Source organism: Lactuca sativa, chromosome 8 (assembly GCF_002870075.4).
Source record: "Lactuca sativa cultivar Salinas chromosome 8, Lsat_Salinas_v11, whole genome shotgun sequence".
Lineage (NCBI taxonomy): Eukaryota > Viridiplantae > Streptophyta > Magnoliopsida > Asterales > Asteraceae > Lactuca > Lactuca sativa.
Window position 1 is genome coordinate 74,945,655 of NC_056630.2, and position 19,369 is coordinate 74,965,023.

At 34.4% G+C, this 19,369-nt stretch overlaps 3 protein-coding genes across 3 annotated transcripts; all 3 read left to right on the forward strand.

Annotated features, from left to right (window-relative positions):
• Positions 1-1,129: 1,129 nt before the first annotated feature.
• LOC111903071 (NAC domain-containing protein 2) lies at positions 1,130-2,584 on the forward strand. The gene is made up of 3 exons (XM_023898868.3): positions 1,130-1,496; positions 1,572-1,852; positions 1,946-2,584. Exons 1-3 carry the CDS (start codon positions 1,328-1,330, stop codon positions 2,333-2,335), a joined length of 840 nt encoding a protein of 279 aa, XP_023754636.1. The 5' UTR covers positions 1,130-1,327; the 3' UTR covers positions 2,336-2,584.
• Positions 2,585-7,009: 4,425 nt separating this feature from the next.
• On the forward strand, positions 7,010-7,657 carry LOC111885799 (uncharacterized). The gene is made up of 3 exons (XM_052766820.1): positions 7,010-7,077; positions 7,169-7,252; positions 7,358-7,657. The coding sequence occupies exons 1-3, from the start codon at positions 7,024-7,026 to the stop codon at positions 7,559-7,561; spliced, it is 342 nt and encodes a 113-aa protein (XP_052622780.1). The 5' UTR covers positions 7,010-7,023; the 3' UTR covers positions 7,562-7,657.
• Positions 7,658-7,963: 306 nt separating this feature from the next.
• LOC128127735 (uncharacterized) lies at positions 7,964-9,701 on the forward strand. The gene is made up of 3 exons (XM_052766416.1): positions 7,964-8,119; positions 8,220-8,493; positions 9,682-9,701. The coding sequence occupies exons 1-3, from the start codon at positions 7,967-7,969 to the stop codon at positions 9,699-9,701; spliced, it is 447 nt and encodes a 148-aa protein (XP_052622376.1). The 5' UTR covers positions 7,964-7,966.
• The last annotated feature ends 9,668 nt before the right edge of the window (positions 9,702-19,369 follow it).

Consider the following 19,369-nt stretch of genomic DNA (forward strand, 5'->3'; position numbering starts at 1 on the left):
GTGTTTGTGCGGGTTGGTGTGTCTGTGCGTGTGTTTGTAGGGGTTGTTGTGTGGGTGTGTATGTGTTTGTGGGGGTTGGTGTGTGTGTGTGTGTATGTGTGTGTTTGTAGGGGTGGGGTTGGGCTAAGGAGCGAGTGTAGGTAGGTAGGGTGTGGTGGGTTGGGGTATTGAGGTGATGGTAGGTAGAGATGAATGAGGTGGGAGTGAGTGTTTATATTTTAGAAAAAATTTAGAATTAGAAAAATATGAAAAACAATGATTATCAGTTTTCCAAAAAATTCTAACTTTTTTTTTTTTAATTTTAGAAAACGGAAACTTTTCATTTTCTATGAAAAATTTAGAAAAATAGACGAACTAAATGCGTTTTCAAAATTCTCATTCTTTTAAAAAAAATTCAAAAATCCGGTCTATTTTTCCATAACCAAATACACCCTTATCTTTTTCACTTTCTCTAACTTTTTCCTTCCATGTTCTTTTCCACCCTCAATAGGAAATAGTGGGTTCCCATTACCATTTATTTTTCTTTTTTAAAATAAATATATAAAAATATAATTTAATAATTATATAAATATTTAATATAATAAAATAGAAATATCTCATTAATTCTATAACAAAAAACATTACGCAGATAAAAACGATAAAAAATAATAACAAAAAGTCTGATTTTTTTTTTCTTTTTTTTTTTTTTTTTTTTTAAATTTCGTTTTTGCTCTTAAAACCTTAACAAATTCATCTTTCAAAAGATGTGGACGCTTTGCGATTGAAATTCTATATAATAGTAAAAAATTGAAAAAAAAAACAACTGCCTATTGGAGTGGAAATGATATACGTTGCCGATACTCGTCATGGCCTAATATCACATATTGGAATCTTAATTGAGACTTGTCAATTGAGTGTGCCCATAAAATAAAAGTTTGTTAAAGCACCACAAAAAAGAAAATTATATATATATATATATATATATATATATATATATATATATATATATATATATATATATATATATATATATTCCCATAAGGAGTATGGATGATTCCTATTAAATTAATGCTTGTGTGTGGTGTGTATTGCCTAATCTTGCAAGTATGGGTGTGTGCCAAGTCTCAATTGGAACTCAAATCAAAAGCAAAAAGTCAAAAGTCAAACCAACCAATCAAGATCAAGAATGATGTAATCTTCACATATCGACAAATAAACCCTTCACATAAATTCGCATCCCTTCTCCTTGCCAACATTTCAAACACTCTCACTTCTCTTCCCCCCTTTTCAGTCAATCAATTCCTCCTTTCATCTCTTCTTCGAAGTTCGAACACCCTTTTGGTTAAACATGGTTGGAAGGGAAAACAACTGTAATCTCCCACCTGGGTTTCGATTTCACCCCACCGATGAAGAATTGATCATGTTCTATCTGCGAAACCAGTCGTTATCTAAACCATGTCCTGTTTCTATAATCCCTGAAGTTGATATCTACAAATTTGATCCATGGGAGTTGCCTGGTTAGTTTTTGAATTAGTTTGTGATTGGTTATGAACTATGGAGTTTATGTTGATTGTTTTGAATTTTGATAACAGAGAAAACGGAATTTGAAGAAAACGAATGGTATTTCTTCACACCTCGCGATAGAAAATACCCAAATGGAGTTCGCCCAAATCGAGCAGCTGTTTCAGGGTATTGGAAAGCTACAGGGACAGATAAAGCGATTTACAGTGGATCAAAATACGTTGGCGTGAAGAAAGCTTTGGTGTTCTACAAAGGTAGGCCCCCAAAGGGGGTTAAAACCGATTGGATTATGCATGAGTATCGATTGAAAGAGTCTCGATCACAACCCGCTAAGAAACTCGGATCAATGAGGGTAAGAAGAACGATTTCAGTTTGCATCATGTTTGTCGATTTGATTGAATCGTTGTAAAACTCATCTGATTTACGTGTTTTACATGTTTTTCAGCTTGATGATTGGGTTCTATGTCGAATTTACAAGAAGAAAACTGCTGCAAAACCTTTGGAACAAAGAGAAGAAGATTCAAACGCCGAAAATGTTGCTTCCGATGATCATAATTCCATGGATTTGCAATCAATGAAAATTCCGAGGACGTTTTCACTTGCTCATTTATGGGAATTGGAATCATTAGGTTCGATTTCTCATCTTTTAGATGATCACAACACAAACTATGAAAACAATGCCGGAATCGAAACTGGAATTGGAATCATGCCTCAATCGTCAACTCCAATCTTGGAAACGAGGGTAAGGGAATCGCATCCCATCAAGTTTGAAGACACCCATCAAAACAACTTAAACCAATCAAGTTTTTTCAGTCCAATGTTCGGATTCCAATGATAATAGGATCATGATGGAATGGAATTGACATAGCAAGATAATGTTGAAATAGCAAAAGAAATGTTTTACTGATAATTGTAAAATAGGTCATAAATGGGATATAGAAAAAGGGGGATATCTTTCTTATTTTATTAATAGTTTTTAATGCCAAGTGGAAAATACTTTTATTTTTCAATTTGGGTAATTTTGTAAAAATGTTTTTTTTAACGTTTTTCTTTTATATTTTTAATCTCTTAACAGTTTGCTTTTCTTAAGTTCCACAACAATGAAATCGTAAATCTTATAATTATTTGTGTTCACAACTTCACATGTTATATTTGAGGTTAACGTTGTTATCCAAACTTTTTCAGAAGTTACACCTACTTTATTGCTTTACAATTAAATTAATGTTATTTATTTAGATAAATAAGAATCTTTAACTATTAATTTAGTGAAGGGTATTCCACATGGTTGACAAAAAGAATATATATGAATTTCTAACATTTTTTTATGAGTTATGAGATAGAAAAGAATATTCATTTGGCGTCGAGTCATAATTTAGATATTTATTGGTGTTGTGTCATAATTTTGGTCCATTAAAATATAGTTTGGGTGATATCAAGGAAGAAAATTAAGGTTCAAATTCTTGAATAAACCGTGATTTGATATTATCTAAGTTGTATGTTTTGGACTTTAGTTTTTATAACTCCATAGTTTTAACTTAAATCTCATTTTTTAAATATTTAAAATGGCTTCGAGTATATGGCAGCTATTTATTCATCTCGATTGTTCGACAAACATCTTTGAAGGTGACTCTTGAAAATATAAAAAGCAGTATTATCAATACATTCACGATTGTTCAGAAGATAAATAATTTAATTATATAACTATGTTCTCTAGAAAAACCACTTGTTCACATAATGTCCTTTTTTGTAACATATGAAACAAACAAAACCGTCAATTGTACACCAATATCTTACACCATCATGTAGTGACTAAGAATACGTCCATTATTACAACAAAAACAAAAGCAAGTGGGGTCTACAGCGAAAAGAAATATAATATCGTTTTCTTTGACCAGTCTTATCTTTTTATCATAAGGATATGCTTTAATCGTTCCACATGATTATTCTCCATAATATAGATGAAATAATAAAACATCTGAGACAGCTTTCAACCATAAGATTGCATGTTTCGTGTTCGTTTTGATTTAGATTTGTCAAATACATAAAATTGTGGAATGGACAAAAATGGAAAGTTAGAATGAAATTTATATGGTGAATTGGTGTGGTAGGTATGGACCAATTAAGCTAAAAGTAAAGTATTATTTGAGTGTCAAATTTTAATTGGGATTAAGTCTTAGATGGGAAGAGTTCACATCATCATCTATTATTGAATAAAAGTTTGGAAGTTTAAAATAATATATAATTGAAAAAAATGAATGTGAAAATTTAATTGAGATGAAGTCATATTTAACAAGAGTTTACATCATGTTCTATTGAAAAAGTGTTTGGGAAATTAAAATAGAGAAATTCTATTCTTAGTTTCTTACCCTCCAAATTGCTTTGTGTATATTTCTACGTGACTGTAATAGTAATATAGTAATTGTGTATCCCATGTAACTATTTATGTAAATAAAAATGATACATATAGTAATGCCTTTAAAATAAAGTGTGGTTGATAATACATTGATCTGTTTAGCTATTTTTGGTTTCATTTTTATATTATTATGGTGATATAAATTCATAATTTTGTTTTAAGTACTACTAAAACGGATGAATTAAACATTCAAAATCAAGAAACTATAATGCTTTTTGGTTGTAAATTATAAAAATTTATACAATTTTTTGAAGTATAGAAGCTAAAAAAAAAAAGAAAATGACAAAAATAGTCATTTACACTAATTGCATTACAAAAATAGCCAAAAAAAATCGAAATTACAAAAATAGCCACCCATTTCGCAGATGAGAAGGTTCCATCTGCGAAATGACCTTCTCATCTGCGAAAGTACAAGTACCTAAAGCACAGTTGTGCTTTAGGTGCTTGTACTTTCGCAGATGAGAAGGTCCATCTGCGAAATGGCTCTCATCTGCGAAATGCCCTCGATTTTGAGTATAAAAACGTTTTTTTTCTCTATTTTTCACCCTTCTCTACACAAAAACTCTCTTTAACTTTGGGCTTCTCTCGGAATTTTGGCTAGTTTTTGAAGAAAATTGAGGATTATGTCAACAATCCCGCAAATATGGTTAGATTTTAACTCTTTTAATGTCAACAATCTCTTTATTTTATCATTTGTTGTATTATTTAGTGTTAAAAAAGGGTAATTTTGTTGTGTTTGATAGTTTTAATATTTTTTTAGTGTACTTGAAGTTTAAATGCAAGTAGAGACTGCGTAGATAATGTTTATAATTTATTATTTTTGTTGTTTTTTTAGTTGTTGTATAACCTGAAATCTTGTATATTCTTATCGTATAATTGTTTATATAAAGTGCAAAATAGTCGTTTGAATATATATTTGTCGTATAAGTATAACATTTGTATAAGTTGAAAATTTGTCGTATATATATTGTTAGAAATTGTTTGTGTTTGTCGTATAAGTATAACATTTGTATAAGTTGAAAATTTGTCGTATATATATTGTTAGAAATTGTTTGTATTTGTCGTGTAAGTTGAAATTTTGTATAAAGTTGTCGTCTAACTTGCAAAATTGTTAATTTGGTTGTCGTTTTATTTTTAAATTTTTTTGTTTATATGGTTATAAAATGTTAGTTTTAATTAGAAAGATAAAAATTGTTTATATATTTGTCGTTTAAGTTGAAAATTTGTTTAAGTTGAAAATTTGTCGTTGATATATTTTTCGTTTAAGTTGAAAATTTGTTTAATAAAATGTTTATATAATTATGTATGATATTGTTTTCTATCGTAAATATATTTGTTGTATAACTTGGAAAATTGTTTATATATGTGTATGTTATTGTTTTTTATCGGAAATATATATATATATATTAGTAATTAAGAAATTGTATTTGCAGTTCGTAATCATATATTTTAAAAAAAATATTTTTTAGTTATCTAATTTGTTTTTGTGTTTTTTTTTGCAGCATGATTTTAGTTTAATGAATACGAAAGCCTTTGCGAACTTAAAAGGCTCTGGCGGTAACATATGGGAAGTATTTGAAGTTTTAGATGATGCCCGACGTGCTATTTTCAGAGATACCGTCTTTGGTTATTTTATTGATGTCCCTCGTTTACAAGGGGACGCATTATTGTTTCATAAAATGTTCCTTCATCAGATCCGGCCGGACCCTGTTTTATCTCCAGATAGAATAAAACATTTATATTTTCGAGTAGGCAATACGAAAATGGTTTATGGGCCGGAAGAGTTTTGTTTGATTACCGGCTTTAGTTTTGGGGAGTATCCAAAAAACATTGGGAGAAAATGGTCGAAAAAATTAATAAGCAGTAAAAAAAGATGTTTATTGCGTGAACGGCTATTTCCGGACCATACTAATAGTTCGGTAAAAATCGGCAAGCTGAAACATTTAATTTTAAATCAAACATTCCTAGCACTTGACGACGTTGATGCAGTTAAAGTATGTTTGATATACGTTTTCTGTGAACGTTTTTTGGGTAAAGAAGTTAATGATCGGGTGCCACAAGATTGGTTTTTTTTTTGCTGAGAATTTGGATCTCTGGAACAGGTATATTTTGTTTACGTTAAAAGTTCTATTTTATTAAAGTTATAATTTATATAATAATCAATTTTGTTTTTTTGTTTTGTTAGCTTCGCTTGGGTAGCTATCTTTGGGATTTTACTTATGTTGACCTTGAGGATACATGGAACAAAATACATCATTATTTATCACTTTCTGAGCGTGGTCAAACTTTAAAGTACTCCGTCTTAGGATTTACGGCTCCAATAAGGGTATAAAAATTTTCTTATATTTAAATTGTTTTATTGTTATGTTTTTTATTTTAATTTTAACTTTTATTACTGTAATTGTAAAAAATTGTAGATATGGATATATGAGATGATTCCGGCTGTTCGTGCATGTGGATTTGCATCGAGAAAAAATAAAGACTTGCCTCGGATGAAACGATGGAGTGGAACAAAAAAATTGAAATGGGTTGACGTGAACAAGATTTGGTCAAAGATGTAGGTTTAAAAATATTTCGTTTATTATTAATAAACTTGATTATTATACTTTTATATGCATTTTTAATATGTTTAATTTTTTAGGAGGGGCTACCACCAAGACAAAACATGTTACTGGGTGATGGTGAGATGAGATCTTCTTATTATATGTCATTTCAAGAGTATGTATATGGTGAAGGGAAAACAGTTCCATCCCCAGTACGGGACCATTTTAGGAGACAAGACGAATCTTCGTCTAGTATGTCGTCCAGTGGCCGCTCTCATGGTAGAGGTCGGGGCAGTGGAAAACACAAGCTAGACGAGGTGTTGAAACGGCTACATGCACTAGAGCAGCATGTGTTTATGAACCGACAACCTACAGAGGTTTTTGTTGAAGAAGTGAATAATGAACAATTTTGGAACGACATTATTTTTGATGAACCAACAGTGTCACAAAGAAATTATGATGAACAGGTTAGTTACACGCTACATTATTTATTAAATTTTATTAACATATATCAATACCTATGTTCATATTTTATATTTGAAAATATAGGTTGTGCAAGATGAAGTGATGAATAAAAACAATACAACTGAAAATGTTTTTGGTGATATTCAAGACGACAAGGTTGTTATAGATGTTATCTTTACGATTTTAATAATTACTTTTTAATAAAGTGTCTTTCGTTATTAAGTAAAAAGTTATATTTTTAATGTAGGTGTTGGAGGAGAGGAATGAGTATGCGGGGAACAAATTCGATGATGATGTGTTTGATGTAAATGATTATAGTGAAGTTAAAGAGGTTCTTATAGTTACATTAATATAAATATTTTGTTTATTTAGATATTATTGCTTATTAAATTATGTGTATTTCGTTATTAAGTATAAAGTATTATTTTTAATATAGGAGTGGGAGGAGAGGAATGACAATGCGGGGAACAAATTTGATGATGATGTGCCGGACGAAGACGAACTAATAATAACGGGAATTGCAGATTATTTTGATGATGATGACGACAAAGAAGTTACACCCGATAAACCGAGGAGTCGAAAACCATCACAATATTTGTGCCCTCCTTACACCGAGGTATTCGTTTTATTTATAAACTGATGATTTTATGTTTATGTGAATTATCTGAAAGATATAGATTTAAACATTTGAATATTGTTTTTAGTTGCACACGACACCGGAGCAAAAAAGAAGAACAAAAAAGAAGGTTGATATCAAATCAACAAGCCCCGTTCCTCCTCCAGTTTTTGGTGTTGCTCATGACTTCTCCATGTTGCGCCTGCAACCTTACGTAGCAGGCGGCGAGGATGTCATCCAAAATTATGTATTGCATTCATATGATGTCCAGCATCGTTTGTTAGAGTCATTGTTTGGGCATACACACGACGGATGGTTGGAGTCAGCGGTAAATTAATTGTTAATTAATTATTTTAAAAGTTAATTGTTTTTTAGTCAATAACAAAACTATCATGTGTGCAGCATATAACCATTTGGTACCGACTATTGATGGATAGACGGTTTGAGAGCGACCGACATACAATAATGTCTCCAAATTTTTTTGTTTCTCATGCTTTGGAAGAAGGACAGGACTGGAGGGCGTTTATGGCTGGTATTGCTACGTACCCCAACTTCATGGTTGCTTGGTGGAATGTTGATACGGTAAACTTATTAGTTTATATTGAAAATAATCTCGTTTTTTTGTTATGTTTTTGTATTGTGATGTAAATAAACATAATTTTCTTTTCTGATCCTTATACAGGTCTTATTGCCGATTCATTCATCCCCTAATCATTGGCTATTTGGGGAACTACGATTAGCGTCAATGGAAGTGCATATTTATGACAGTCTTGGTAGAGGGGCTTATGAAAAATTCAAATCTGAAGGAATCTTTTCCAAATTTGAACGTCGGGTGGCAAATTATTTGGACAAGATTAAGTATTGGGCCCGGAGTAACATCCCAAGGATTCCATTGAATATGCAATTCATTTATGAAGAAAATGTTCCCCAACAAAGTAGTCATTTGGGAGATTGCGGTGTTTTTCTTTGTATGTTTATGGAGCAATTGGTTTCAGGTCAACCAATACGTGTTATTATTGACCCAAAGAACGCAGCTTTAGAGTTCCGTCTACGGATGGCAAAAATTATTTGGGGGTCTAGTCTTGGTCCTATGTAGTTGGATTATATAAATGTATATATATAAATTAATGTTGGATTTCATTATTAGTTTATTTTTACAGTTTACTCAACGTATGGCAAAAAATATAACGTTACGACAATTACAACAAATTAATGACCTACTAATTACTTATCAATACATACAACATAAGAACGACTACAACATTTGTTTTAACGTTACAAATACAACAATTTATTGACCTAACAACTTCAAAACCATAAAAACAATATTGAAAAGCTTACAACTTGTAAACAAGAACTGCCAAGAACAACACCCAACTACAAACCAATGCTATCTTTAACTTCTTATTTTCTGACTGAAAGAGTTTATTAGAGTTAGCTACTTTAGCTATTACTAAAGAAGATTGGTCCTTCTCTTCATCAACCCAACTGATAAACCCGCATTTTGGTCCCTGTTAAATTTAATATTCACAGTAAGAAAATAAATTTTTGTGATGTAAACACGAGGGTTTAAATTTGAATGACGTTAACAACATGATACCAAATATGGGCAAGCGTAAAACAATCTTCCTGGGTTTTTAGCTGTACCCGAAATCCTAACGATACGTTCTCCTCCGCAATTGCAGTATGCCATTAGCCTTCTTTTTCTTTTAAATCGGAGTTACTTTCTCAGTTAAATTTTTCATAATGAGTGACACCCATTTATAGAATAAATCATATTACAGACAATTCTTTTTGACTATGAAATGAACTGGTTTGACTATGAATTCAAAAAGTTCAACTATGAAATGCAGACAAGTACATTCTGTAGTATTGTCATGTCGGTCAGTGAAATTTGACTATGAAATGAACTGGTTTGACTATGAATTCAAAAAGTTGAACTATGAAATGCAGAAAAGTACATTCTGTAGTATTGTCATGTCGGTCAGTGAAATTTGACTATGAAATGAACTGGTTTGACTATGAATTCAAAAAGTTGAACTATGAATTTAAAAGGTTAAACTATGAATTTTGATCAGTAGAGATACAATATTTTCTATTTATAATTGCATTTGTTTCATATTGCATTTGTGTGATGATTGTAGAGCACTATCATCGGTATTGAAAATGAGTAGTTACAGCGAAAGAACCTTTTCTCAACTACCAATTTTCTTGCATAACCTTCAAAGAACAAATCCTAATACCTTCACAGCCATTAAGAAAACCGATACCAACCGCTTTCAATTCTGTTTTGTGGCTTTAGGTTGCGTGGTATAACATACTTCTTTTATTGAGTTATATAATATTTCATGGTAATGTATCTCGATTAGTTTTTACTTATCACTAATATGTGTTCGTTTTTATGTAGATTCGTACCTTCCTTAGGTGCATGATACCGCTTATATATGTGGGTTATTTACCCCTTCTTGGGAGCTTTCTGACAACAATGTACTTCATAGTGGCTTTAGATGGAAATCATGAACCACTACTCTTAGCAATTGGTTTGGGAACCTTACAGTGTGAAGAATCATGGAGATGGTTCATGATGAGGTTAAGAGATTGTTTAGGTGAGGACATAGAGGTTGGTTTCATAAGCAACCTGTGTGATAACATAGACTTTGGTGTTCAGAGTGCCTACCCGGATTCCTATCATGGATATTGTCCTAAAGATATAGCTCGAAAGATACGTGAGTCTGTCGGACATAACAATACGGAAGTCGAATCGTTGTTTTGGAAGTCATGCAATGCATATAGCGTTGATGATTTTTACTTGTGTTTGGAAAGGTTGCAAAGTACATGTAGGAAACCACCTTTCTGCACCTTGCTTATGAGTCCAATTTACTGGCTTGACGATATACCGATTTCAAAATGGACAAGAGCATTTTTCCCAAAAATACGTTACAATGTTAAATCGATTGACGTCCCTGAAATTTTGCAAATTATATCCTCACGTGAGTTTCCTATAACAACGATAATTGAGTTAACCACCACGTCGATACAATCAAAGTATGCTGAACGGGCCGAACTGGCTGGTAAGGGAGATTGTTATATTTAGTTTTTTTTATTGTGCTACTATTTTTATTAAAATATCAAATTTTACAGGGAGGTTGTCTGGTGGGTTGACCCCTTACGTTGAGAGTAAGGTTCAAAAAAGTCTCAACAAGTCTTATAATTGTAATGCAAGACGTTTGTATGGGGATACATTTGAAGTCGATGACACTTTTGCCACCAGCAACGTACAAGTTGAACGAAGGGTATGTAGTTGTGGTAAATGGCAAAAAAACAGTATACCATGTGGCCACGCTATAGCATGTCTAAGAACCCGTACATCTGAGTCCATTCAGAGAATGGTTGATTACAAGTTCACTAATTATGTGTATCGACTTGCATATGGATCTGAGTTGGTGAATACTATACCATCACATGTGCATTGGGAAATACCAAATGAAACGGTGGTCCTGTTACCTCCCTCAATGTAGTAGTTATTCATGTAGCACCTTTATGTTTTATGTAGTATTATGTATTAGTTTTTTATGTACCCCGTTTTTATTTTAGTGATGTGTTATGTATTAGTTATCCATGTACCCAGTTTATATTTTATGTCGTATTATGTATTAGTTATTTATGTACCTCATTTATATTTTATTGCGTTCTATATATTGGCTATTGACGAAACAACATACATTAAAAGAAATGGACGTTTATTAAATAGTAACGACTAGACACATACAACAACAACTAACTTAAATAACGAAAAACAATTAACTTAACCAACATGCATATTAAAAATAAGGGACATTCTTTAAAAGACTCCATGCATTTAAGTGGGTAAACTCGCTACCATCATATTCAAAACGGTATAGTTCCAAAGCCACCTGCCGTAGAATGTCTTCATCCGTATTTGCATGTTCGTTATCCAACTCGTTATAAATACATTGAAATTGTTTCACCTTCATTTTCATATCCAGAAACTTCGATTTGACATCTCTTCTTCTTCGATATTGAGTGCGGTTCATTAAATGGTGAAACAAATGACAGACACGAGACCAAAATGATCCAGCACGAACTTGTAGGGGACCCGGTGGAAAATCCACCTCTACAGTTGTAATCCAAGCTTGAACCAAAGCGACCTCCTCTGCGTTCCTCCATGTATGTGGTGAGTCCATAATTGCAAGGAGGGAAGTAATACAATACAATTACAACGGATATTGAAATCTATTTATAACCACTCCTTACTTTCCTGGTGCAATGATGTGACATCCCCAAATTTTACGGCCAGAAAAGACCGACTTTGTTTATGCTTTATAAAAATCAGAGTACTTCTTTAATAAAAGTGTTGCGGAATTTGTCCCCAGAAAAACATGATAAATACGTTATTAAAACATTTTCGAAGAAACGTATTTTATTCATTTTAAAACGTTTGGGATGTCATCGTCAATACAGGAACATAAGCATAAACAGAACTTACATTTATTTACACTAATGATTTACATCTCCTTTATTCTCTCAGTGAATTATGTTCTTCGTATTGATACCTGTGATACAAAGAAAACTGAGTGGGTCAGGCTTGGGAGCCTGGTGAGCATATAGGGTTTTCAACCCACAATAATACATTTATTATATTCAATTATCAACAATCAACCCAAATACCCATCCCCATTATCTTCTTTAAGGTTTTACCCTAAGAATCGATTATACTTTCTTCATTCATTCCTAAGGGTTTACCTAAGGAACTGGCATACAGTCCATTTGCTACCACGATTTATACAATAGGCACTACGTCGCATAGTCACCAGGGTTCATACAATTGGCACTATGTCTCATAGTCACCAGAGTTTACACAATAGGCACTACGTCTCATAGTCACCTGGGTTCATACAAATGGCACTACGTCTCATAGTCACCTGGGTTCATACAATTGGCACTACGTCTCATAGTCACCAGGGTTACACAATAGGTACTACGTCTCATAGTCACCTGGGTTCATACAATTGGCACTACGTCTCATAGTCACCACGGTTTACACAATAGGCACTACGTCTCATAGTCACCTGGGTTTACACAAAAGGCACGAAGTCACATTGTCACCAAGGTTTATCAAAGAGGCACGAAGTCGCATCGTCACCAAGGCTTACTCAATAGGCACGAAGTTGCATCGTCACCAACTATTCCATCTACCCATGTTCTACCCAATATTTTTTGTAGATATAAATACAAACACAATTTAAATCATTTAACACTCGTATAAAAACATCAATTCCAAATCCATCTCAAATAGATAATTAATATACAACACATAACACGTATTTCATAGCTAATACTTTATATTTATGTATTAGAAGAAAGTAACTATGCACTCATGCATCTAAACAACAATATATATAAATATACACATAACACGTATTTTATGTGTAAGATGAAAGTGACTATACACTCATTTGATCAGAAGATGATCTGACAGCACTACGTCTTGCAGAAGTAGTGTCTCTTCGTAGATCTGGAAGATCTTCACAAAAACCGGCTCCTCGCGGGCAGGGCTTCGGCTCAGGAATAACGCTCTTCGGGATTCTCGAGGCTTCGGATCTCGCTTCGGGGCTCGGGAATGATACCGGGGCTTCGGGATATGATTGGCACGCAAATCGAGGCAAAACTTAGAGAGAGGGAAGAGTTTGAACAAGAGAAAATGGCTGATTTCGAGTTCTATTTATAGGCTGAGGGTCTGGGATTACGCGGGGCGTAATCTCAAATTACGCAGGGCGTACTCAGTACGCGGGGCGTACTCGGTTACGCGGGGCGTACTTTGACGTCACTGCATGCGTCGATCTGTGGCACTCGAGTATTGGTCAGACAAGTTGCATCCGACTGAGTACGCGGGGCGTACTCAATTACGCGGGGCGTAATTGACTCGTCGAACTTCTAAATTGCGTAACTTTCGCATACGAGCTCCGTTTTCGACGTTCTTTATATCCACGCGAAGGTCAGACCATACTCTACAACTTTCATTTACACTCCGTCGGCTAATTTTGACTTTTATTTTTATTATTTATTTTTAGAAGGCCGGGACAGAAAAACTTCGTTATAAATTCATAACTTCTTCGTCTGACGTCCGTTCTCGCCTAACTTTTCATCGTTTCGCTACTAACAACGAGATCTTCGATTCTCATTTAGATTGTTTCGGCTAAAAACCGCTCGATCTCAAATCGAGTATTTGGGCTGCATACTGCTAAGTCAAAACTTAGAAAAATCATAACTTCCTCATACGAAGTCAGATTTGGGCGTTCCTTTTATGCACGCTCTCAGTTTAACGAAATCTACGACTTTTGTTTAGATCGCTAAGGCTAAATATCGCTCTAACATAAATTCACTTTTTACGTCATTCAGCGTCGTGCCGGTTCTGTCGCGAAACTTCGACAGGTCATAACTTCTTCGTTATAATTCGGATTTCGACGTTCTTTATATGTACGGAATCCTTGTAACATATACTATAACCTAGTTAAGATTATTCATTCTAAATAATCTTCTATCAGAAACTCATTTTTTGACGCTTATCGTCTTTAAATTGACTAGCCCCGATCTACGGGCGTTACAATTATCTCCCCCTTAGGATGATTACGTCCCGGAATCATCAACGAAATAGGGCTTGTATAATGATTCCATATGTCATCCTTCCATCCTAAGTAATCACCGTGATGCTCAATCTTGCACCTGCTCTTCGTACTATGTTGGCTTTCAATCGTAACCTTTCAGTTACAAAATAGGTCCTTATTGAGGACTCCTTTTTCTTCTCAGGATAAATACTTTCCTTTATCTGTTGTAACAGACCGATGGGTCGTGCTCTACTGACCTCTCATCGCATGATGTAATGCTTAGACTTTGGTCTCTTAGAGTTAAATTCCAAAATGGAATATACCTTCCTTCATATTCTAATGCGATATAATCACATTTCAGCATGTAGCATTTCTACCTACAAACTTCTTTTAACAACGAGAGCGACACTATCAATCGCATTAACTTCAACCTTCTGACTTAAGTCAGATGTTACATCTAACTCGGTCCTCTAGACCACGTAACAAACTCCTCATAGTCGAACTCAAATTAAACATGACCACTAGGGTCGGAACAATAACCATATTACTAGTCATCACCGAAACAATGGTAATGACATACCAGAATAAAATGGAATCAATCACTAGCTTCTTGGTAACCTTGCGACTTTCACTGATCCAAGTGCGAGTCCTGTGCTTCCGGTAGTATATGCATCTACTACCTTTCACACCTACTCATACTCGTCCCAAGTATTGTCCCGCAGTCGACCAAGTCACCATACAAGAAAATCACAAAACAATTTAACACATACGAATGTGTCCAAATAATCATAAACAATTTCCCTAGACTCTACTAGGACTTCTTCATTGCTCAATCTTCAATCATCAACTCTAATTCAACTCGATTGGTGATGGAAATACCAGACGATGAGACAACTTCAAGAATTTCACCAATCGTTCCATCATCCCGCCAATCATATGTGTACTTCAGACGTACCGTACTCCTCTAAACGTTCCGTTATTTTATCAGACATAAAATAAAGGCATGACACCACTCTTACGATATCTTCCGATAGGTGTCATTCACTATCATAATCCCTTTTCATTTCGTTCATTTACTCAATTCTCTACAAGTCTTCACCATGACCTTTTGTACATCCAAGCAGACATTCGGTGTACCAAGCGAGAATTTTAAGATAAGAAAGCTTTAATTACGATAAAAGTATAAGTCTCCTTATCACCCCGAAACGTTTACATGCTAGTTCTAATTTCGTAGTCGTACGCTTAGAATCCTAAACACATAAGGTTTCCAGATCCGGTCGGCAACAGACCATAGATCCGAACAAATAATAGCATCAATATAGCTATCACACAAAACATTTAGCACATAAAAGCATTTTAGGCATCACTCCTAAAATAAACTAGTGCTTGTGTCAATTTAGGTGTACTACCTAACATATTTTAGATACACTCCTCACAATCATTACTTAGCATTCTAAGTTTAAGTCTAGAAATTTCCTACAAATTCCTAGTTCGCTTAAACTAATGCTCTGATACCAACTGTGACATCCCCAAATTTTACGGCCAGAAAAGACCGACTTTGTTTATGCTTTATAAAAATCAGAGTACTTCTTTAATAAAAGTGTTGCGGAATTTGTCCCCAGAAAAACATGATAAATACGTTATTAAAACATTTTCGAAGAAACGTATTTTATTCATTTTAAAACGTTTGGGATGTCATCGTCAATACAGGAACATAAGCATAAACAGAACTTACATTTATTTACACTAATTATTTACATCTCCTTTATTCTCTCAGTGAATTATGTTCTTCGTATTGATACCTGTGATACAAAGAAAACTGAGTGGGTCAGGCTTGGGAGCCTGGTGAGCATATAGGGTTTTCAACCCACAATAATACATTTATTATATTCAATTATCAACAATCAACCCAAATACCCATCCCCATTATCTTCTTTAAGGTTTTACCCTAAGAATCGATTATACTTTCTTCATTCATTCCTAAGGGTTTACCTAAGGAACTGGCATACAGTCCATTTGCTACCACGGTTTATACAATAGGCACTACGTCGCATAGTCACCAGGGTTCATACAATTGGCACTATGTCTCATAGTCACCAGGGTTTACACAATAGGCACTACGTTTCATAGTCACCTGGGTTCATACAAATGGCACTACGTCTCATAGTCACCTGGGTTCATACAATTGGCACTACGTCTCATAGTCACCAGGGTTACACAATAGGCACTACGTCTCATAGTCACCTGGGTTCATACAATTGGCACTACGTCTCATAGTCACCACGGTTTACACAATAGGCACTACGTCTCATAGTCACCTGGGTTTACACAAAAGGCACGAAGTCACATTGTCACCAAGGTTTATCAAAGAGGCACGAAGTCGCATCGTCACCAAGGCTTACTCAATAGGCACGAAGTTGCATCGTCACCAACTATTCCATCTACCCATGTTCTACCCAATATTTTTTGTAGATATAAATACAAACACAATTTAAATCATTTAACACTCGTATAAAAACATCAATTCCAAATCCATCTCAAATAGATAATTAATATACAACACATAACACGTATTTCATAGCTAATACTTTATATTTATGTATTAGAAGAAAGTAACTATGCACTCATGCATCTAAACAACAATATATATAAATATACACATAACACGTATTTTATGTGTAAGATGAAAGTGACTATACACTCACTTGATCAGAAGATGATCTGACAGCACTACGTCTTGCAGAAGTAGTGTCTCTTCGTAGATCTGGAAGATCTTCACAAAAACCGGCTCCTCGCGGGCAGGGCTTCGGCTCGGGAATAACGCTCTTCGGGATTCTCGAGGCTTCGGATCTCGCTTCGGGGCTCGGGAATGATACCGGGGCTTCGGGATATGATTGGCACGCAAATCGAGGCAAAACTTAGAGAGAGGGAAGAGTTTGAACAAGAGAAAATGGCTGATTTCGAGTTCTATTTATAGGCTGAGGGTCTGGGATTACGCGGGGCGTAATCTCAAATTACGCAGGGCGTACTCAGTACGCGGGGCGTACTCGGTTACGTGGGGCGTACTTTGACGTCACTGCATGCGTCGATCTGTGGCACTCGAGTATTGGTCAGACAAGTTGCATCCGACTGAGTACGCGGGGCGTAATTGACTCGTCGAACTTCTAAATTGCGTAACTTTCGCATACGAGCTCCGTTTTCGACGTTCTTTATATCCACGCGAAGGTCAGACCATACTCTACAACTTTCATTTACACTCCGTCGGCTAATTTTGACTTTTATTTTTATTATTTATTTTTAGAAGGCCGGGACAGAAAAACTTCGTTATAAATTCATAACTTCTTCGTCTGACGTCCGTTCTCGCCTAACTTTTCATCGTTTCGCTACTAACAACGAGATCTTCGATTCTCATTTAGATTGTTTCGGCTAAAAACCGCTCGATCTCAAATCGAGTATTTGGGCTGCATACTGCTAAGTCAAAACTTAGAAAAATCATAACTTCCTCATACGAAGTCAGATTTGGGCGTTCCTTTTATGCACGCTCTCAGTTTAACGAAATCTACGACTTTTGTTTAGATCGCTAAGGCTAAATATCGCTCTAACATAAATTCACTTTTTACGTCATTCAGCGTCGTGCCGGTTCTGTCGCGAAACTTCGACAGGTCATAACTTCTTCGTTATAATTCGGATTTCGACGTTCTTTATATGTACGGAATCCTTGTAACATATACTATAACCTAGTTAAGATTATTCATTCTAAATAATCTTCTATCAGAAACTCATTTTTTGACGCTTATCGTCTTTAAATTGACTAGCCCCGATCTACGGGCGTTACAAATGACTTGTCAACTCAAGCAGCAATGTATTGTGTTGTCATTCAACCGGTGATGAATTGTCAACTCGAACAGTGATCTGTTGTGTTATAAGTATAGTACACTGCATTCGTCAGTTAATTTTGACTATGAATTGCAGACATATTAGAAGATTGGACTGCGATTTTGTGTAGAAACTACTATAAATTGACCTTAAGTTACATGCAATACTTTATTAAATTTACCAATAAAGTTGTTCAAATATTGTTTTTTAGATTCTACTCTCTTTGTTTCAATCAAAATGAGTTCTATATCATGGAGCAATGAAGAGTTCTTGGTTCTTACACATGCTTATATTCATGTGTACGAGACAAGCAAGTTGAACGATCCAATGTTTTGGAGCCGTTTAACCAATATTTTCAATGCTGAAAACCGAATGGCTACAAGAAACGATCATGACGAACTAGACATCTTAGCAAGATGGTATGAAATGAAAACCGAAGTTCTATTATTCAACGATCTTTATATCAAAATTGACGACACCCGTTTAAATGCTACTGAGGATGTCATCTTGGAAGCTGCTAAGGAGGAATACAAGTCATTAAGTAACGGTTTGGAATTCCAGTTTGAAGCCCCTTGGAATATTTTGAAATATATCCTGTTTGTTTAAAATCTATTTTAGTTTATTATTTGAGTACTAGGTTATTTTCATGTATTTCTTATGTATTTCGTATGTATTTCGTTTGTTTAAAATCTATTTTAGTTTATTATGTGAGTACTAGGTTATTTTCATGTATTTCGTATGTATTTCATTTGTTTAAAATATATTTTAGTTTATTATGTGAGCAACTCGTATGATTAACTTGAGTTAATAAATGGCCATTGCATTAGTTATCACAATATATTAGAATAAATTAGTAACAAGGATTCCATGAACCATTAAAAACATCACAACAATTACATGAAAAACAACGACATAATACGAACAAAGCATTAACGTAAAACACAAGTCCATGGGTTATTCTTAACACAAATTAGAGCGATCTACTTGAAATACTGTTTATCTCTAACAACCTTCCAAACTTCCTCATATTCGAAGTCTCTGCCGTCATGCTCACAGATGTAAAACTCTGTAACAACTTCCAAGAACTCTTCTTCGTCATGATAACGAACATTGTTACGTTTCGCATAACTACATGCTCGATTGAACCATGTCACTTCTTCCTTTACATCCGTCCACTTAGTAACAACATCTGATTTTTCTCTTTTTTGTCCTTCTCCCATCTCATGGTTAAACAAAGATGTGATGCGACTCCATTCATCACCAATTAGGCAATGCGGGGGAGCAAGTAACGGTTCACCATCCTTAACACTTAGCCAGCATCGTGTTAGAA

Excerpts from the sequence above, each read along its gene's own strand:
- LOC111903071 (XM_023898868.3), top strand. The coding sequence starts at position 1,328 with ATGGTTGGAAGGGAAAACAACTGTAATCTCCCACCTGGGTTTCGATTT. Across the intron at positions 1,497-1,571 it reads TGATCCATGGGAGTTGCCTG|AGAAAACGGAATTTGAAGAA; the intron begins GTTAGTTTTTGA and ends TTTTGATAACAG. Across the intron at positions 1,853-1,945 it reads AGAAACTCGGATCAATGAGG|CTTGATGATTGGGTTCTATG; the intron begins GTAAGAAGAACG and ends CATGTTTTTCAG.
- LOC111885799 (XM_052766820.1), top strand. The coding sequence starts at position 7,024 with ATGAATAAAAACAATACAACTGAAAATGTTTTTGGTGATATTCAAGAC. Across the intron at positions 7,078-7,168 it reads GTGATATTCAAGACGACAAG|GTGTTGGAGGAGAGGAATGA; the intron begins GTTGTTATAGAT and ends TTTTTAATGTAG. Across the intron at positions 7,253-7,357 it reads ATTATAGTGAAGTTAAAGAG|GAGTGGGAGGAGAGGAATGA; the intron begins GTTCTTATAGTT and ends TTTTTAATATAG.
- LOC128127735 (XM_052766416.1), top strand. The coding sequence starts at position 7,967 with ATGGATAGACGGTTTGAGAGCGACCGACATACAATAATGTCTCCAAAT. Across the intron at positions 8,120-8,219 it reads CTTGGTGGAATGTTGATACG|GTCTTATTGCCGATTCATTC; the intron begins GTAAACTTATTA and ends ATCCTTATACAG. Across the intron at positions 8,494-9,681 it reads TAGTCATTTGGGAGATTGCG|AGCACTATCATCGGTATTGA; the intron begins GTGTTTTTCTTT and ends TGATGATTGTAG.